The 20,463-nt window shown below is 42.1% G+C and overlaps 1 protein-coding gene across 1 annotated transcript in view; it reads left to right on the top strand.

Annotated features, from left to right (window-relative positions):
- Positions 1 to 10,406, top strand: part of CAMK1D (calcium/calmodulin dependent protein kinase ID) — a 243,534-nt gene extending 233,128 nt beyond the window's left edge. The window contains exon 11 of the mRNA XM_083701646.1: positions 1,315 to 10,406. Coding sequence (XP_083557772.1) covers positions 1,315 to 1,433 — 119 coding nt within the window. The 3' untranslated portion in view covers positions 1,434 to 10,406. The remainder of the gene's footprint in view (positions 1 to 1,314) is intronic.
- The last annotated feature ends 10,057 nt before the right edge of the window (positions 10,407 to 20,463 follow it).

Below are 20,463 nucleotides of genomic sequence, written 5' to 3'. Positions count from 1 at the left end.
CCTTCTTCAAATTGCTGTTACTCAGAAGTCTTCAAACAGGGCTCCAGGAAAGTTTATCAGGATTCCTCAATGAAAAGATTAGTGAGAGAACAAACTTCCCTACAGCTAAATGACATTGTAAGGTAAATTATCAAAGTACATTGAAGGGGCTGCGTGGACTGCAGGGATCAGGTATCTGCATGCATGTGTCAGAGCCTCAGACTAATCACTGGTAGAAACTGTTATTGCAAACCTTAATTTAAGCTACAGACTTAGCTATTTAAACAAATTAAAGACTTCAGTGGCCTGTGTGCTATAGATCTGCATCCCACAATGCAAAAGGCAGTGACTTTCCATTAAGAGGCATGAAAAACATTTGCTTCATGAACCCAGGGCTGGTTTCTTCTTCTAAAATGACAACAAAAATTCATTGTGGGTATCTTTATTATAAAAGATGAACCCAAAGCCTCTTCCTGAAAGAACTGTGCTTCTGTCATCTGTTTGTTCTATGAGGAACGCACAATTTCCCCCAATCTCAAGGGGGAAGCTGCTTGTGGCCAGGTGGATAGACCATGTCCCACTGAACCCACAGCTGCTGCAAAGGTGAGAAAGGCATGTGGCCTCTCATTCCAATTGCTTTTTGCATTCACTGTAGAGACAGTGCCCCTGAGGAATGACGGGCTAGAAACTTCTCTACAAACTTTTTTCTGTCTCTGGAAAGAGCAGTTCCCTGCAGGATAACAGGAATGTTGGCATCATCATAACTCATAATCACAATTTCATTCCACCACCCCCTCCAAGGAACTCTCAAGGTAGCAGATGCAGAGTATTCCCATTTTAACTTCATCGTTGGGTTTGCCTGGTAGATTAGGCTGAGAAAGTCACTGGCCCACTGAGCTTCATGGCTGAGAACAGAACTAAACTATATTATGTATTTGGGAGCTATCCCTGGAAATGGCAGCCGTGTGTCAAAATCTCCCACTCCCCATCTGTAACATCTAGTACAACTTTCCCAGTCCCTTGAAATTATTGCACTGTGCATTTTCCCATCCCCAGTCCACATCACTGGATCGTGGGAGACAGGGAAATTCACAGGGTAATTAATGGCTTCAGAATGTGAGGTAAGTTATGCTAGACATTACAGAGCAGGGATGGCAAAACTGTAACTCAGGCATTTTTGGCAGTAGCCCTGTGTTCATCATAAAATTTAGTTTCTCCCTGATTGGGAGTGTAAATCTGGGTTTCCTTGTCCCTACCCAACACTCAGACAACTACACCACACTAGCTCATTGTTTTTTCCGTTGGTGGCTTCTGACTTTTGTTGCTCTCTTTCAGGTATGTCCCCTTCCACCCCCTGTAGTTTTGCGTCATCAGCTTCATCCGCGGTTTCTGCCGTAGGGGAGCGGAGACCGAGGCAGACCACAGTGACAACAGTGCATACAGGGACCAAGTGATCCAGACTGCTGCTGTCCCCGCCCTCTGGAAGAGGTCAGAGGTGGGGGGAGTGCCCAGGCAGGCGTGGAGATGCAGGCAAGCCTTCTCCCGGGTGATTTCATCCTGCATTGCAAGCTCAGTGAAGGACTGGAAAGAAGGATTTTTTTAAATGGCCATATTTTATACTGCAATTCTGAAATGTTGCATTTATCACCAACTGCAATGACTCTGGGAGGGTGGGAAGGGTCAGATCTAACAGTATCTGGTGCTGAGTTAATGAATCTAGGAATGTTCTAATGGACACTCATGCTAGTTCCTCAATGATTTACTCTATTTTCAGTGTAGGTAACAGTATATGCTTTTTCATTAACTAAAGGTCTCAACTGGATTATTTAAATAGAGGTGATTTCTGAGCATTATCATTTTCTTCTTTTATTCTTCTCCATATTTCTATCTGTGTTGGTTTTGTTCAGGGGTAGAAAGCATACACAATTTTGCATTAACCTTTCAGATCAAAAGGGTTTCAAATGCATATTATTCTTTATCTTAGTTCCTAACATTGGACTACAAACTAGTCTGGATCTTTCAGTGATGTGAAAACTAACTGCTTTCTTCCACCTCATTTTGAGAAAAGGTTGGTTCCCTTCCCATCACATGGATGCTGACTCAGCAATGGTCTAATTCTGAGTTGGTGCTTATGAACTTGCAGCCAAGGCTGACATTTGAATATGAGAAAAAACAAAATAGTACGTTGGATTGGAGCAAAATGCCACTAGCCTGCCACTTCCTACTGGATTCTGACAGTCTCATAAAAGTTCCACCCAAGCAGTCCTACTTTACAGTATTGCTCTCTCTCTCTTGGTATATCTGCCTATGCCACCCCTGATTGGGTTGTTTTGTTTTTGAGAGGGACAGGATCAGCGAGGAAGTACAAACAGCCATGTGCATAATACCCACATGACAGTATACACAAATGTACATATTTGTTTTCCTATACCCATGTATGCATATATATGTAAAGTAGCTCTTAGTGTGGTGAACAAAGCCCATTTGGGATGCCTGGGTGAGTTGGAGCCGTCTCGCCTACCTTTTGTTTCTAGCTGTGCTGAGAGTTTTGAACTCTCGTGTGACTGACAGGATGATGATGCTAGCACAGGTTGTCTCTCCTGGTGTAGTGAACGGTCTTGTGAATGCCCAGGCACTTCTGTAACATGTCTGGTAGATATTTTGGCTCAGTGTCTCCTGTAAAATCTTACCTAGGAAATGGTGAGTTACAATTCCTGATGTATGCTGGAGCATACACAAAACCAGTTACTGCATTTGAATTCTCATGCTGTGGCAGAACAGTTGTGCGAATTAGCCTTGACTACTGTAGCTTGCCACAAATGAGGCTTGCCAAAGCATTCTGAAATGCTTCTGAAGGGAAGTGGTACTGTGGCTAGTCAATAGCACTGGGCATCAGCAATTCTCATTGAATTTGCTGTACTACTTGAAATAATGTGTTGTGTTTTGCAGTGTTTTGCACACTGAGAGCTTCTTTAGCTAATTCAGAGAAGTAGCAAAAGTTTGAGTAGCTTCCTTTCCCCACAGTTTCAAGTTTCATCTGAAGGCAATGTGATGTGCCTCTTCTTTTCAGAAATGTGCATGTGCTCTGCCTTTGCTCTAAGAATGTGTAACTCCTTCCTTATGTGGGGAGCAGAAGCCCAACAAATTTATGCTTCCTCTCTTTCCACGTGTCTGGAATGTCCAGTGCAACTTTTAAAATATAAGTGCACCAAAATATCGGGAACGGCCTTTGAAAGTTCTCCATTTTAAACATCTGTGGTTATCCGTCATGTGACAAAAGCACACTGTGAAATGGAGGGCTGCCTATGTGTATGTGGTTATTGTTCATGCATACTGCACCAAGGTCTGTAATTTGTGATTACAAGGAAGGAAAGGGCTGAGCTGAATGAGCAAGATCCCTTGGTAGTCAGGCGTTCACCCCAGCTGGTCATAACAAGAAAACTTGGTTCCCTGATTTAAAATCCCCAGTGAAGCTATTGTCCAAAGTACATTTTACAAATGCAGGCATCTGATCTGCTACAAACAAATAGGGCCACTCTTTCTTCTCTGCTATGGGATATCCTTACTACTTCCCTGTGTGTATAAGATATACAGATTTTTAAACACCTGCCCAATTCTGAGTGCATTAGGCTTCATTGGAAAATACCTTATAAATTCATTCCATGCTTCTCTGGTGACCCTCCTGCCATGTTTATGTCAATTGCAGTTTAGTGGCAGAAGAGATGCTTTGAAACCATCATGCTTCAGGTCCTGTGCTTGGCATCTGGTTAAAGGATCTTCCAGAGAGCAGGACCACTGCACCAAGGCCTTTGGGCAGCTGCTGCCAGTCAGTGCAGAGCCATTACTAGGCCAGAGGGACCAATGGTTTAAGAGAGTTTCCTATGCCAGATACCAGTCTGGTCTTCCTTGTACAGAACAGCAAGACGTAGTTACCTAAGAATTGTCATGCTGCTCACAGCAAGCATTCAGCTTGTTAAGCATTCAAATTCTAATATCAGCCAGCCAGCTGCCATTGGTGCTCACAGACAGAGCGTGAAGATGGAAACATGCTGGTACTTAGTGATGCTCTGCATCAGAACAGAGGAAGTTCTTAGAAGACCTCTGAATGTATTCAACAGCAAATAAATATGTTGCAAAAGACTTTGACATATTCCCCCCTACCTGAAACTTTGAAGATGTCATTTTAGATCAGACTCCCTAAACAAGGAAGTCTAATAGAGTCAGCACAGACACCATATCACTTGAGCCCTATAAAGTTATTACCCATGACAGATTTCAGTGCTGGTTGTGTTCATAATTTGGAGTGAGACATGGAGCCATTCCTGAACCAGTTTTCCCTACAGAAAAAATCAGCAACCACCATATTGTATTCTACTGTACACAGAAACATGGTCTGTTGACCTTACAGGAGTTTTCTAAAATTCACAAAAGAACATCTGACTTTTCCATTGTGGCTACTTAATGCTCAAGATATACCGTATCACTTAGTAAATCCAACCACAGATAACACCAGCTGGCCTATAGCATCTTGGGAATCTGGTTCTTGATCAAGTCCCTTTTGCTCAAAGTGTAGGGTTGGGATTAAGGGAGAGAGAAAATTGCTTCCCCATATGCTGCATTGACCATACACAGTCCCAGTGTAAGAATTAAACTCAACAAACGCTCTATAGGCATTTCAGCTAAATACAGACAGAAGTACCACCTCCACTATCTACTGCCTCCGTCTTTACCACCTAAAACCCAAAGCCATGTATTACGGATTTAGAGCAAAGCAGGAGTGCCAAAGCCTGTGCGGTGTATCTGCTGCTGAGCTTAGAGTATTCTAGACTGCTGGTAGGGACTGGATGTTTGAACATAAAAATGTTTTTTTGCATAAAAACCTTCCCTGCATATACAAAATGAGTCTGTCCAGGAGATGGTTCAAGGGTATTCTTCAGGGCAGAGTATGAATGGAAATAAAGAAACATTGACATCCCTTCTCCCCAGAATACCCAGCACGCTCTTGATCAGTGCACATGATATTGATGCTAATGATACGAGGGAAAGAGAAGGATGTTTGCCATGGTGGTGGCCTGATTCAAAAGGTACTTCAGTAAAACTTTCTAGATGGCATAAGCAAGTGAACCAGTATCAGGATGCAATCCAGCCAGAGTTAAACCCCATGTATGTCAATGGGGAAATTGTGCAGGTACTTAAGTCTCTCCTATTGACATCAGTGGGACTGACATGTACTTAACTTTGGCTGCATCATTTTGTAGACCTTTTCTCTCCCCTGCTTCTTTGCATTCAGAAAAGTAAAGGCTGTCCCTATTTCCTTATAATCTGAGTAATGCATACAACCCTTTTTGTCCGAGTTATAGAACAAGTTTCTCTTACACTTTGAAATCTTGTGGCAACTAAGTGGCTTGCTTGTTTATTTTATCTAGAGAGAAACCTCATTGATGTTTCTGTTTTCTGTAGGTCAAAGCTAATTCAATTAAAGTTAAATCTTTATGGCACCAATTCTAAGTATCAAGATTCAAGCAGCTGAAATGTATTCCCTTTCTTTGTTTTGTCTTAGGATGCATACCTATGCAACAGAGTGATTTCATCCTTCACCTCCCAGGTTTTTAAAAAATAATCTAGTTTTAAAAGTTTTCTGGAAATGGGCAGTGTGAAAGCGTATGTTTACCAGCTCTATTTATGTCATGTACACTAGCCAACATGTGCCCACAACAGCCGTACATTTATATGTGGTGAATGTGCATTTATCATTTATCCTTTTTCTGCTGGGAGGAGAAACAAATCTTTCCCCCCTGGCAAAACATGTTGAAAGCCAGTTTGGCCAGAGCCCACAATAACAGTGGGGTGGGAGGGATGTACATTTGTCTTGTGGGCCGTGATGAATGTATCTGTCTCCAGCTCTCAGAAAATGCTAGATTTAGTCACAGCCACACACATGATTTGTTTGGGGTTTTATTTTAATTTTTCCCTAATAGAAAACATCTCCAAATGTTGGTAGGAGATCACTGCTGGATAGACAGTGACACCAAAATGAAACTGCATGAAACTGCTTTGCATGTTTTCAACTGAATGCTGTTTTTATGCTTCCCTTCCAAAGGTTTGCCTCTGTGTTAATACACATTCCAAAGTCCTAGGCTTCTATGTCTAAAATGCTATTTTGTAAAAACAATCTGGCTCCATAGCTCATTAACCATAACTTACTCCAGCTAAATGCAGAAGCTAATCTGTGAACGAAGCATGACAATGGCAAATAAGGTAATTTTCCCCCTCCTGTTTTGAACACTGTGGTTTCTAAAACAAGATCAGCTCTATAGAAAGACCTCTATCTATGCATTGGTCCATTGTGCCTGCAGAGTTGAGATGTCAGAAACAGAGTCCATCAAATATATTATTAAAACAAAAAGTAGCAGGAAATCTCATCTGCAAATGGCAGCCACAGAATGTCACAAAATTTCCATCACTCTGACTTTGCAAGTAGAAAGATACTCTGCCACATGATCCTCAAAGTGGTAGTCTCTTATTTGCGCTTGGGTCCTTGATTAAGGATCAGGAAAAGCAAATAAGTCGGCCAAAACACGTTTTGTCTGCTATTACCACTCTTCACTTGCAGTGCTCAAAAAAGAGATTATTTTATCGTTCTCCATCAGTTTGTGCAGCTGGATCCTTAGGTTCAGCAGGCCAGGCCTCACACAAACTGCGTCTCTTCCTTGGTTGGTGCAAGAAGCAGAGATGCCAAAGCCAACAGACGGGATTCTTCAGCAGATAGGGAAGGATTATCCCCAGGGTAGGAAGTTTGAAAGCTACTATTCAAGACTGAGATGTACATAGAGTGAAGCCATGCACACTTTGAATCCTTTCTCCAGGGAGCACTTGGCCTCCAAGGCTTGCACTTACTTAGCAGAATGTCTTATAACTCTGGGACCAGGCTGCTGCAAGAATTTGCATGCATGGAATAGTGAACAAAGGACTGGGCTGTTTTGCAAAGCATCAAAGATCAGAATGTGTTTTCAATTAAGTGATTTCTGTTGCACTCTATGATATCTGGCTCATGTTTGTCCACAAAAGGCTCTCCAACATTTTCTCAGCTGCAAGATTAACTCTTTGTCTCATATTTTGCCCACTGGAGTTCCACTTGTGTCATTTCTCTCTCATTACTCTCTTCTTTTTTGAGGCAAGTAAAATGAGCAACAACTTTGTGGTAATCCGGTCTGTGACTGTTGAAAATGTATAATTCATTTTAACTCTTTGGTGTCCATCTTTGGATCTAAAAGGTGGAGTGTAATTGAAAATACATCAAAAGAGCTGTATTACTGCTCAGGTCTGGCTTACGCTCTTGAAAAGTGCAGTTTCAACCACCACTAAGGCTCCAATCACACGTCACTCTGGGAAATATTAATAGATATTATGGTTTTCTGTCACACTGGCAACATGTGTCCTAATGTGACGGGCCTTATCAGCTTGGCACATAAACACAGACTCAACCCAAGACAGGAGGGTGGGGGAAATGTCTGATACCTGGAGCTAAAGTAAGACAACCTTTAGAGTTGGCAGAAATCACAGCGTTCCAGGTCATGTGAAAAGTGGGCCCACCCCATAGTTTTAATAGTAGCCAGTGCACTAAGCTGCTCATTTAAGGATTTAAAGCAAAAGGATGGTTCTGCTTAAAAATGTGCTTCAGATTTCTTTGGAGAATTAAAACTGACGGGAGTCGGGGCTGTGCATCCATTTGACAGATCCACCATAAACAGCCATAATCTACTATACATGTTTTAAAATCTCAGTGGAAAACTAAGGGCTGAATTGCTTGTTCTGATTTGGGGCAAAGCTGTATTACAAACTGTAACAAAATCTCAAAGCTAGGTTAACTAGCATGGCATCCCACAGAGAACTCTGGGAATTGTAGTCTTGTGAGAATCTGTGGATCTTATTTCTTTCATTGGCATGTAGCACCCATAATTAATATTGGAAAGTGAAATAACTGGAAGTGGGATGTCTGGTCATGATGGTTCCACAGATTTTAAACTGGTTTATATTCGCAATATAGACAGGCCCCAAAGGTTGATTCTCTGGACCACTCCGTATGTGACTGGCTGATTTGATTTTCCATCCTGCACTGGATATGGATATACAGTACTATGGATATACAAAACCTTATTTCTTTTTGCAGTTATCCCTTTCCCAATACCAATGTGTTATATTCAAAAATGCTTACTAGCTAAGCAGGTACGTGATTTTGTGTTGATACAATTTTTTTATCATTCCCAAATTGCACATCATTGTGAATGTACACAACTGGCTTAAATATACATTGTTCCCAGTCCATATATATGCAGACTTCTGGGGTTTATGCAGGGTGACAGGCTGCCAGTGTGATAAGAATAATCTGCTAATCTTGTTTATCTGCAGAAATCAGGAATATTCACAGCATACCTACATCACAGAGAAACTGGTGGAACTGTTTCTCACAAGCATGAACTGCAAACTCTTCACCACCACCTTTTAAAATATGGGCTAAGTGGCAACCTGCTCAAATTTATTATTTCTTTGTGAGCTTTTTTAGCTGAAGCTTTCAAAGTAGTGCACAGTAAAACTGATTAAAATAACGTAAAAGTAAGAACGGATTTCAAATAAAGACAGTCCATGTGCAAAATCAGAAGTCAGCAGCGGCAGCCAATTCCCCCAAAATTAAGGGCTAACACTGAAAGATGCAAATTTTTGCCTGTGGAACTTGAGATGCAGCCAATATAAGAACATTTCAGCGCTTTGAAGTGGCAATTCAGAAGGCCAATCTGGCCTCTGAATAACTTTAAAGCATGGGCCCCCTGGCTGTTCTTCAGTTTGGGGGGTTCTCATAGGGGGGCTTGTGATGTGTGCGTGTGAAAAAGGATTGAAGTAACTGAAGTCAAAACATGCATATTGCATTGCAATCTGATATTGGGGGGGGGGGTGAGGTGGGCTGAATAACCTCTATACACAATTGGTCATGTGCATTGACCTTAAGAACTCCTTTAGGACTAGGTGGAAGTATTTTGGAAAGCTCCCAGCAGTGTTATCATCACATATCAACATAGCCTCACAAACCATGATATTGTGCAGTTTGACACCAGTGTTGCTGGCAAATAACATGATTGCTGATTTCAACTGGTCATTAGGTTACATCTAGGGATGTACTTTAATCATTAGACATGTTAGTAAACTCAGTGGAGTAAGAGATAATTCATTCAGTACTTTAAAGACAGGAACAATATTAGTTTACAACATTTCTTCTTTCTGTGCCCTCTCCTACTGTTCTTACAACATGTAATCCTAACTCGGTACCTGGGAGTAAGCCTCACTGAGTTCAACAGGGCTTACCTCTGAGTAGACATGGTTAGGATTGCAGCCTTCATTAAGAGAGCCTTCTCAAGTTTGTACAATCCAGCCAAACAGAGCATTTTCAAGCCCCACTAATTTCAGCTGAAAGCATTTAAGAATGTATTTAAATCCTCCATTGAGATTAATGAGATTTTAAAGTGCTTTGCTTTGGATAGATCATGCTGAATATCCAGGTCTGGGGCCGCAGTCTGACACTGCATGAAGTAGCATGTCCAGTGCTTTAAGTGAACTTGCAGCAGAATCCCATGCATGTGAACCAAACTTAACAAAATTAAATTCATGGAACTTACTCCCCCATGTGTGTGTACAGGGTTACAGCCTTAAACATGTTGGACTTTGTCGGATGACAGCATTTTTGTCCTGATCTGGCAAGAGATGTCCACATGTGGAAGTTGCCTTGTGCACATGGGTGATATGAAGATGTGCATCGCTGTTGCAATGCACCTCCAAGCCCTGCCCAGCTGCTTGGGTGCTTCTCCTAATGTGCATAAGAATGCACATCAGCATAGCTACTCACTGTAACACATGACTGGATTAGGAATAGTGTTTCTAATTGGGAATCAGCATTTCATGCAAAGTAGTCATTCGTTTTAGCTTTTTAAAAGCTCAGTTTAATCAGAGGAAAAAACCTGGAAATATTCCTCAAGCAGCACTTATGGCAAAACATCTCTTATTAATATTAATTTTTTAAAGAAAAAAACGAAGATGCAAGCATGTTTTATAAAATTTTAATAAAGCATAACAATTTAATCCAGGAATGTCAGTGTGCCTAATATAATAAGTCTTGTGATTGGTTCAATTTCATAACACCGTCCTTGTTCCAAGAGAAAGAGAATTGTGTATTTACTCAATGCATGTAAGAAGACATTGCAAAATGTTAAACCTGCGTAAGGAGTTTGCGATGCTGCAAATTGTTAATGGGGCTACTGTTGCAAATTATTCTCTGCCTTGACAATCATGTATACATATCAAGATTTCTATCATAATGATAATTTAAGGGATATTAAGAATGGTTTCCTCCAATAAATCCAATTTAAACCACTTTATAATGAGACATTTATTTCTGGATTTACTATGCATGTGTGTGAGACAGAGAAGATGGGGAGGACTTGTTGACGGGTTTGGTGAATGTTTATTCTGCTTTTTGCCAGTCAAAGCCTTCAGAGTATATCACAGCATTATAAAATAGGCAAATAAAAATGTAAGAAACATGCCTTACAAAAGCAGGAGATTACTAACTTTCACTCACCCCTGCAATTTACAGCTCAAGGACTTGGCTGAAGAAATATAGTATGGATGACCATCTGAAGCATCAACTGAGGGCTTGTCCCACTGCTTTCCCCCAGGGAAAAAACACTCTGCAGCACTGGATCAGCAAAAACAGCAATTGGGTTTTCTGCAGATTGCTGTTTCTCCGATTTAGAACTAAACAGCAGATTTTCCCAAAAGCTTCTCCACTGCAATTTCTTCCCGCTAACCCAACTTAAATAGAAGTTGATACTGGACTATAAAGACACAGGGTTGAAGAGGAGTTATCATTCTGTCCTCATTATAAAAATCTGAGCCACTTACTACTCACTAGGTTTGGGTGCAACAATATCAATCCCACAATTTTAAGGTGGCTTGGTTATATTGCTGTACCCACACCTTGAACCAAAATATGTCTGAAGTGATTATTTGACTGAACAGGAATCATTTTATTCTCTTGAGCCATTTGGCTTCATGCCTCACATTTTACTCGCTGTAGCAGCCAAATCTTTCTTAGTTTTTGTCTTAATTATGCTTGGGGAGGCTCAAATTATTTGTCTTGTCTCTGACAGCAGGTGACCTGGAATTCCTGTGAGGACATTTGTTTTTAAGGCAATAACAACTGTTCCTCAAGACACTACTATGTTACTACTATTAAGGCTGCAAGCCTGAATCATTGGACTGATCAGTTCTGTCAGAAGTAACCACTGAATCCAGTCAGACTAGCCTGTGTGTAGGGTTGCAACCTCAATTATTTTGTGAGCCTACTTGCACTTAGAAGCTTGACTGGAAACATTAAATACCTCTCTAATAAAGGAAGAACATACAAGAGTACATAATAAAAATAAATTGAATAAATGGTAACAGAAGTGGCATAATTTAGGGTTGCCAAGTACAATGGAGGACTGTTGTTGCAACCCCATGTTTAACTGCTTCTCCCAGGTGCCTGGGAGAAAAATGATTTCAGTGTACTCCAGCAAGACAAATCTTATGTTCTGTCTTTTGCCAGATCGTTTTTATTGATTTTCCAAATTTTAACAAATCAGACACAAATTAAAACAAAAAATTTCCAAAAATTGAATTCTTGCCCCCCATCCTCAATATGTTCACAATTTCCTCTTGCTACATTACTTTCCCTGTTATTTCTAATTCACATTCCATTCCCTAGAATTAACCTTATATTACTTTTTTTTTTACTTACCCTTCTATCTATTTGCCCATTCCTGCACATACAATATTTTAACATTTCCATTATCTACATGAGGTGCTCATCAAATTGTCAATACACAATTGATCAATAATTATTATTTCTAAAATAAATTTCATTTCCTTCCTTCTGTGTGTATAAAAAACTAATAGTTCACTTTCTTTAGATGTTTTCTCTTTATTTCTTAAATGCACAGTCCACTTTGCCCAAGATTCTTCCTGTTCAAATCCTCTTTAATTGTCAGTCCACGAATCTGCTCTCGCCGCTTATAACCTATTGTCCAATTTAAAATAGGAGTTTCCAGGATGACCATCTGGCTCAAGGTGTTTCCCCCATAACAACAACGAGCCCATCATGTCTGGGAAAGGCAGCCTGTAGTTCCTTGAACTTCCAATTCAAATTTCCAAGGTTGCCTCTATATGGATAAATCTTCTTCCTGGCCCGCTTGCCATTCTTGTTCTTCTTGTTCCTGATGTTACAATAAACCCTTTTGAGCTGAATCTTGGTCTTGGGTCATGCCAGAACCCATCTACATTTCCAATGTCATGTCATGAATAAGTGAACCTGCAAAACCTTTACTGCTATTTAAAAAGAATGGAATTCATATGGAATACTCTCACTGTTTGGGTGCATATATGTGTTTCTGTGTAAGAACAATGCTATATTGTCCATTGTTCTGCCCCTTACATGTATATAATGAAGTTTAAATAATTCTCCTTCCAGTAGCACCTTAAAGACCAACTAAGTCAGTTCTTGGTATGAGCTTTTGTGTGCATGCACACTTCTTCAGATATTTTCAGGTATCTGAAGAAGTGTGCATGCACACGAAAGCTCATACCAAGAACTAACTTAGTTGGTCTTTAAGGTGCTACTGGAAGGAATTTTGTTTTGTTTTGACTATGGCAGACCAACACGGTTACCTATCTGTAACTTTAAATAATTCTGTCAGCTTTTCCGACTTATTGTCCCTAAACAACTGTGGAACAATTTTGGGCTCTTGTGGCAACACATGAACAAAAGGCTCTGTACAGAATCAAGGGCCAAAGAGAGAAGGCTGCTTGCAGTCCCTGACCACAGTGCCATCTGTGATTGATATCAGTTTTACCAGTTAATTAGACAGCAAACCTGCCAGTCTGATATTTCAGTTTCCCCAGGATAAGCTGCATTTTTCCAATCACAGCCTTAAAAAGAACTCAAAGTTCTATCCCACAACTGGCAAGTGTAAGCTTTTGTGGTCAGTGGATAGTCCTTATTCAAACAGAGTGAAAATGGTTCCCCACAAACCACAGTTTCCTGCATATTGGAAAGAGAAGTCTTCTTGAAGAAGAGAAAGACAAAATGAGACAAACTGATGCTCCAGGTAAGCACATTGTGCCTCATTCAACCACAGCAGATGGACATTATTTTCTATCTTTACATTATGAGCAAACCAGAGGCCTAGAGGCACAGGGCCTTCTCAGCAGTGGCACCTCCCTGTGGAACGCCCTACCATCAGATGTCAAGGAGATAAAGAACTACAGAACATTTTATATTTACTGTAAGCTGGGCAGTGGCTGGGGAACCCCAGCTAGATGGGCAGGGAATAATAAGAATAAGAATAAGAATAAGAATAAGAATAAGAATAAGAATAAGAATAAGAATAAGAATAAGAATAAGAATAAGAATAAGAATAAGAATAAGAATAATGGTGGTGGTCAGAGTTTTCAGCATTCTGTTCTGTAGCAGTTTCTGTACTTTTGTCCTAATGAATCAGATTCTGCAACCATGGCAGCCAAACTCTGTGTCAAAGTGACTTCTATAAATGGAAAACAAAATTGTTGTGCTTTTCCATCACTTTACATTATTTGCTTCAGTTTGCATAGTTTCACTATTTGTGTTTTGATAGGGGCAAGTTTTGGAGAGTATTTGTGGGTTTTTATGGTGATAAAACTGGGACAGAAGAGTTGGAAATGGGAAGGGATATTCAACGACGGGAGTGTTTGATAGTTTTGCTATTACTCACCCTTCCAACTTATTATTTTCAATGAAAGCTGCCCAGATGCTTACAAGTTTTTTTGAAGAAACAGAGCAGGCTAGGAAAACCATTGTTCTCAGGGGTCAGCGTTAGCATATTCATATTTAGCTAGATAACTGGGACCCCCGGGCGGAAGAAAGATGGGGGTGAATGCAGAGTTTTAGAGAATAAGAGCTTTACTGAGGTAAAATAAACTTCTTCATAAACAACATGCTTCCAAATAGTTTGACTGAGATTCCATACTGACTCTGCTCACACCTGAGGCAGCCGGACTCTGAAATCTTACAGAGAACAGAGAGGAAATGGCGGCCAAGTCCCCTGCCAGAGTGACTCCCCAGTTAGCACTCAGGCCTGGAGAACTAGGCTAGGCAGCCCCAATGACTGTGCCTGCTTGGCTGCTTCTGCCACAAGACAGGGAAGGAGAAGCCGCAGGAAGGCAATGAAGGAAAAATGACAGCGGCAACCATCAGATAAGAGTTTGAGACTCAGAGGAAAGTTCCAAGTGAGTCTGTATTTTCTCAGAAGAGTCGTTTTCTGAGGGTCTAGGACAGGATGCCCAACTCTTCCCTAACCCATTAGCCAGTGTCTATAGGTGAGGATTTTACGCGGGTGGCGCTGTGGGTAAAAGCCTCAGTGCCTAGGACTTGCCGATCGAAAGGTCGGCGGTTCGAATCCCCGCGGCGGGGTGCGCTCCCGTTGCTCGGTCCCAGCGCCTGCCAACCTAGCAGTTCGAAAGCACCTCCGGGTGCAAGTAGATAAATAGGGACCGCTTACTAGCAGGAAGGTAAACGGCGTTTCAGTGTGCAGCTCTGGCTCACCAGAGCAGCGATGTCACGCTGGCCACGTGACCCGGAAGTGTCTTCGGACAGCGCTGGCCCCTGGCCTCTTGAGTGAGATGGGCGCACAACCCCAGAGTCTGGCAAGACTGGCCCGTACGGGCAGGGGTACCTTTACCTTTTATAGGTGAGGATTTTAGTGAAAAAACTCTGAATAGTTCATTAGTTTGCACAAACGTCGTGTACCAGATGCACGGTGGTGTGGCAGACTTAGAGGGCACACCAGTCAAGAGGCTGGACAAGATTTTATTTTCTCTCTTCAACAAGAACAGAGCAGCTACAGGAAACACTTGATTCCACCCAGATAAAATCAAGTTCAGGGCTACCCAGTGACTAGACTGTACAGGCAGCTCCCCATTTACACATGTTCAAGTCATGCGCAACCAAACACATGCACATCCTCTCAAACCCCAAAGTGGCAAGAAAATGGCAAAAACTGCATGAAGACATGAGCCTTTGCACTGACCTTTAAGGCCTGTGGAGAGTTGGGGTTTGAGCAAGGAAGTTTGGAAGGAGCAGTTGTGGCAGAATTGGGTAGATTTTGGGCATAGCTTTGTTGGACAAATTTGCCCCAGGGATCTTCCCCAGAGGGAATCAACACCAAGATCAGACAAAACCACAAATTGTTTATTCAGGAAACTGCGCTGGGCGGACACTCCCCAGCTCATGCTGCAAAGAGGGAGGGTCCCGTCCTGTTTACATCATAGATACTTTATACCAGTGGCACGCGTGCCAGAGGGCGCACTCGGAGCCCTCTCTGGCCACGCACACCGTCACCCCAGCACAGAGCCGGCAGACGGCGAGGGCTCAGCTCAACCTGGGCAGCTGAGCAGCCGCCTTCCTCCTGAGGCTTTACACACCCTCCGGCCAATGGGAGGCGTGGGCAGGGCGTGCCACGCGGGAGCTGGCAGGGGAGGATGGCATTGCTGGCGAGCTTCAAGAAGCCCCTTTGTTCCAGCGCCGGGTAGCCAGGCAGGGCCGCCTCCGCCCCGTCCTGGTTGCCCCTCACCCGGCACCGGGGCTCCAGGCCCCACTGGCCATGCCATGATCGCCTCCCACTTGCTGGCGTCAAGTGCAGCGGTGAGGGCGTGCCCAGGGCCACAACGGGCACCCTGCGCAGGGGCCGGTTAGAGCTGGGCAAGGGAGCTGGGGAAACACTGTTGGAATTCACTTTCTCTAAAAGCAGCTCTAGCTGCTGCAAAAACAAGTATTTTAGCCTAACGGGGAAGATGAGTATCTCATAGAGAAGACAAACCCAGTCTTGTGGTGGTGATGTCCAAACGTATTAACTACACTTACCTTCATGAAGGCAGACAACGGTGCTGAGAATGGGTAATTGTTAGGTTAATGAACAGCAAAAAGATCTCTATGCATCTTCTCTTTGAATGCAAACACTGAGAGAGCTTGCCTAGACTTCACACAAATTCCCCAGATGCAATGCAAAATGGTAACCAGGTACTTCTTTCTTTAGGGCTAAATAGGAGTCAGAGTAGTGGCAGCTACTGCAGATTATGCACCAATTCAGCTTAAATTGCCGTCTTGGCACTTTGCGATAAATAAGTGGGTTTTGGGTTGCAGTTTGGGCACTTGGTCTCTAAAAGGTTTGCCATTGCTGCTTTATACCCTAAAGCCCGTCCGAATTTCCCTCCTTCCATCTCCTATTGGTTAGGAAATTGCAGTTTACAGACTTCCGCCTATTTCATATTCTCCCCTTGATATGTACCCCCACCATTACATACATCACATCTTGATGTTAATTAGCTGTATCTCCACCAGGGGTGGTTGGCCTACTAGTTATAGCCCTTTTAAGCATGCACAATAGCTCTCTTAACTGCTCTCCTTCATTTTTCCTCGCGATTCTGAGTCACCCACAAGCTGTAGGCTGCTCTCAGCGAATTCTATATTTGTTACCACAAGTTTCCTCTGTCCTTGCAAAGCAAGCAGTCTCTCAAGCCATTACCACAGCAACGTGAGACCTGGTCATTTCTTCACAACGCCAGCGGATACAACAGCAGAGCGAGGCATGCTAAGCTTTTTCTTACCCATTTATCCCACAAGCTTGGAGGAGGTAGAATCATAGAATCATAGAGTTGGAAGAGACCACAAGGGCCATCGAGTCCAACCCCCTGCCAAGCAGAAAACACCATCAGAGCACTCCTGACATATGGTTGTCAAGCCTCTGCTTAAAGGCCTCCAAAGAAGGAGACTCCACCACACTCCTTGGCAGCAAATTCCACTGTCAAACAGCTCTTACTGTCAGGAAGTTCTTCCTAATGTTTAGGTGGAATCTTTGGAATCTTAGGTTTTGGAGTTTTTGAGAATAATTTATTTAGGAGTGAGAAGTAAAAGTTCTGTTGTGTGTTTTCAGGTGGTGTGGGTCCCATCTGTTTTGTGTGTGAGCTCTTCAAAATCAAAAGTATTCTGTGCTCCAGCTTGTATATTCTTGCTGCCTGCACACCCAAACCCAGATGAGGTTGCACCTTGCTGCAAAGACAGATGTCCGTCTTATCATCATCATCATCATCATCGTCATTTTTTATTTTTATGCCGACCTTTCCACAGTTAAAAAAACAATGCTCAAGGCGACTTACTGCATAACAAGATTTACGTAATTACAAAAGTCATAAACAATAAATAAACCACATTTTTACAAAATGCACAACCAAATGGGGAGCAATTTCCACATAAATCTAAAATTAAGAATACAGCATTAATATCACAGTTTAAAATGGCATAGGTAAAAAATAACAGCAATTTAAACAAAACAAAACGGAGCCCTCTCTGCCCAGCAGCAGCAGCAGCAGCCCTTTATAGAGCCCATTAGGCCCCGGCATGGCCAGGTGGTGAGTGGCAGGACTGGGGCCCTCGGACGCTGAGCAGGGGGTCTTAATGTGCTTATGTTTATTTTCTGCCTGTAACTAAGACTGCAACAGGGTTAAAGAAGGAGTATTGTTAGAAAAATATGAAACCAAAGGAAAATCTCCAGTTAATTAAAATGAAAAGAGATTATCATGCACTGAGGACAAAACAGGATTCCAGTCTCAGAGATTTACAGCATAAAAGGTCATCTGATTATTATTATTATTATTATTATTATTATTATTATTATTATTATGGAAAATTCCTACCCACAGTAGTTTTATGTGTGTAAGACACTCAGTGTAATTTGATGGGAAATTCCCAATAACCTAATGTTATATGATCTGAATTCTGTCAGTTGAACAAGATACTAAGTACCTGCTTAACCTGAAATGCTTGCTTTTCTTGATTAAGTTAATTAATTAAGTTGACTAAGTTTTCTTGATTAAGTTAAGTGCATGTTCTAAATAGAAGTCATCTTTCAAATTCCTTACTCATCTTTCAAATTTCTGACCTTATAGCCTCTTTCAGGGATCAGGAACCATCAATATGCTTTCTTTTGGTTTTGTGACCCAAATCAAATAAGAACTGCAGCTTTTCTTCAGTATAAACATGCAATTTATGTCATTTTTACTATCCTATTTTCATTGCATGTTTTGTGTGTGTGTGTGTGTGTGTGAGAGAGAGAGAGAGAGAGAGAGAGCGAGAGAGAGAGAGAGAGAGAGAGAGAGCGCTCTGTGGCACTCCTTACTACTACATTTTAGCTCTTAAAAGCCTATCTTGGCATTAAACAGTAGATAGATTATTTTACAATGATGATGATGATACACTGGAAGCCAAAAAACCCAAAGGTATGCCGGCTCCCTTGGCAAGTAAAGCGAGATAAGCGCCGCAACCCCAGAGTCGTCCGCGACTGGACTTAATGGTCAGGGATCCCTTTATGTAACCCAAAAATCTTTACTAAAAACAATTTTTAAAAATTACCCCTTAAAAAAAATTACCAGTGGTAAAAGTGAAGGACCCCTGGACAGTTAAGTCCAGTCAAACTTGACTATGGGGGTTGCGGCGCTCATCTCGCTTTCAGGCCAAGGGAGCTGGCGTTTGTCCACAGACAGCTTTCCGGGTCATGTGGCCAGCATGACTAAACCGCTTCTGGCACAAGAGAACACCATGATGGAAACCAGAGCACATGGAAACTCTGGTTACCTTCCCGCCGGAGCGGTACCTATTTATCTACTTGCACTGCTGTGTTTTTTAACCGCTAGGTTGGCAGGAGGTGGGACAGAGCAATGGGAGCTCACCCCATCACGTGGATTTGAACCACTGACCTTCTGATTGGCAAGCCCAAGGGGCTCAGTGGCTTAGACCACAGCGCCATCTGCTCCCATTTAAACGTCCAGGGGTCCTTTAGCTTCACCTAATCATCAATGACCCTACACGAGCAACAAGTCAAACAGAGATGAATAGTCAGTGGCGTAGCGTGGGTTGTCAGCACCCGGGGCAAGGCAAGTAATTTGTGCCCCCTAACCCGTAGATTTGCGCCCCCTAACCCTAACCCCCAGATGTTGCACCTGGTGCGGCCGCCCCCCCCCTGCACCCCCCACGCTACGCCACTGTGAATAGTTGATATTTATATTATGAGACAAAGAATATGAGTTTCATCTAGTTTTGTTCATCTTATCCCCATCATAGCAGTTGTTTCAAAAGGTCAGTCAAGATACCATTAGGGATTATTCATAATTCCTCAAGTTTCAAAAATAATTCACCTGATTCCCAGAATTTGCTTTTGGGTGCCAAATCTGATTGTCCACAAATAAAAGATCTTCAATGAGACATCAGTACTTACCTTCCTGTGCAAGGCAATCTCAGCAGCAGGCTCAGTTTACAGGATTATGCCTCATGCTAGAAGTCCCATTGATTTCCATGGAATCTGTGTGAGTAAATCTGCAGAGGATTATAATTTTCCTGTTCTCTCTCACACTGGAAGTGAAAGAGAGTACATAATACTTCTGGGACCAGAACTGCAGGAAATACCAAAGAGGGCAGGATCCCTTACCACTTTTAGGCTGACATGCCATATTACCAGAGTAACATTGCTGTTTTCACTTAGCTGGATTCCACACAACTGCAGGAATTTTGAACAGCTGAGTCATGTGGGAACACGGTGAGAACAGGAGGCTTAACTCGATGGGCGCTTGGCCTGATCCAGCGGGGAATGTGTGAATGTGTCACCTGTTAAGTATCTGCCATTCTGCTGTTAAAGAGGAGTACTGTCAGAATAAATATGGCAACTCTAGTGAATCACTGGATCCCAGTTTAAACCTTACAGGAACACAGGAAACATTTTATGATCTGACATGCCAGCACCGGAGGAGAAAAAAAATTAAACATGTAGCAAAGTTCCAAAAAATAGACCAGAGGCAATTGTACTTCATCCAGCAGAGCTTTTACTGGTGCTGAAGCCAAATGAGCATAATGGTCACAAATCCAATACATTCAGGAACACTAGAACAAAGAGAGATAGAAAACAGAAAGTGAGAAAAACCCAGGCTCCTCCTGGTCTTATTATAGTAAGTATGACCTTGACAAAAAGATAGCAGAAGCTGTTTAAACCAGCTGTACTCAGCTTTCCAGAAGAAATAATCCAAACATCAGAAACCTTCTTCCTGCTTCTTTCACACAGAAAGAAAACTTTCTAGAACCATCTTGAACTAAGCAGAACAGGAAAGATCTCTACACATCAGATCAATTCTTTCTGTATTAAGAAATGCGAACTGACAAGATCACCATCTCATAGCTTAGTCCTGCCTCTACCTGTGGGAAAATCTGCAGTGAAAATGACAATTATGTTTGCTAAATAAGCATATGAAGGGGTTAAGGCTTCACAGAGTTCCTGCTTTCTAGAGAAGATGTAGAGAGTATGACATTACACATGTCTACTC

Source organism: Podarcis gaigeae (assembly GCF_964106915.1).
Source record: "Podarcis gaigeae genome assembly, chromosome: 10".
In the NCBI taxonomy this organism is placed as follows: domain Eukaryota; kingdom Metazoa; phylum Chordata; class Lepidosauria; order Squamata; family Lacertidae; genus Podarcis; species Podarcis gaigeae.
Note: the sequence above shows the minus strand (reverse complement) of the source record. Positions and strands in the feature narration are given on the sequence as shown.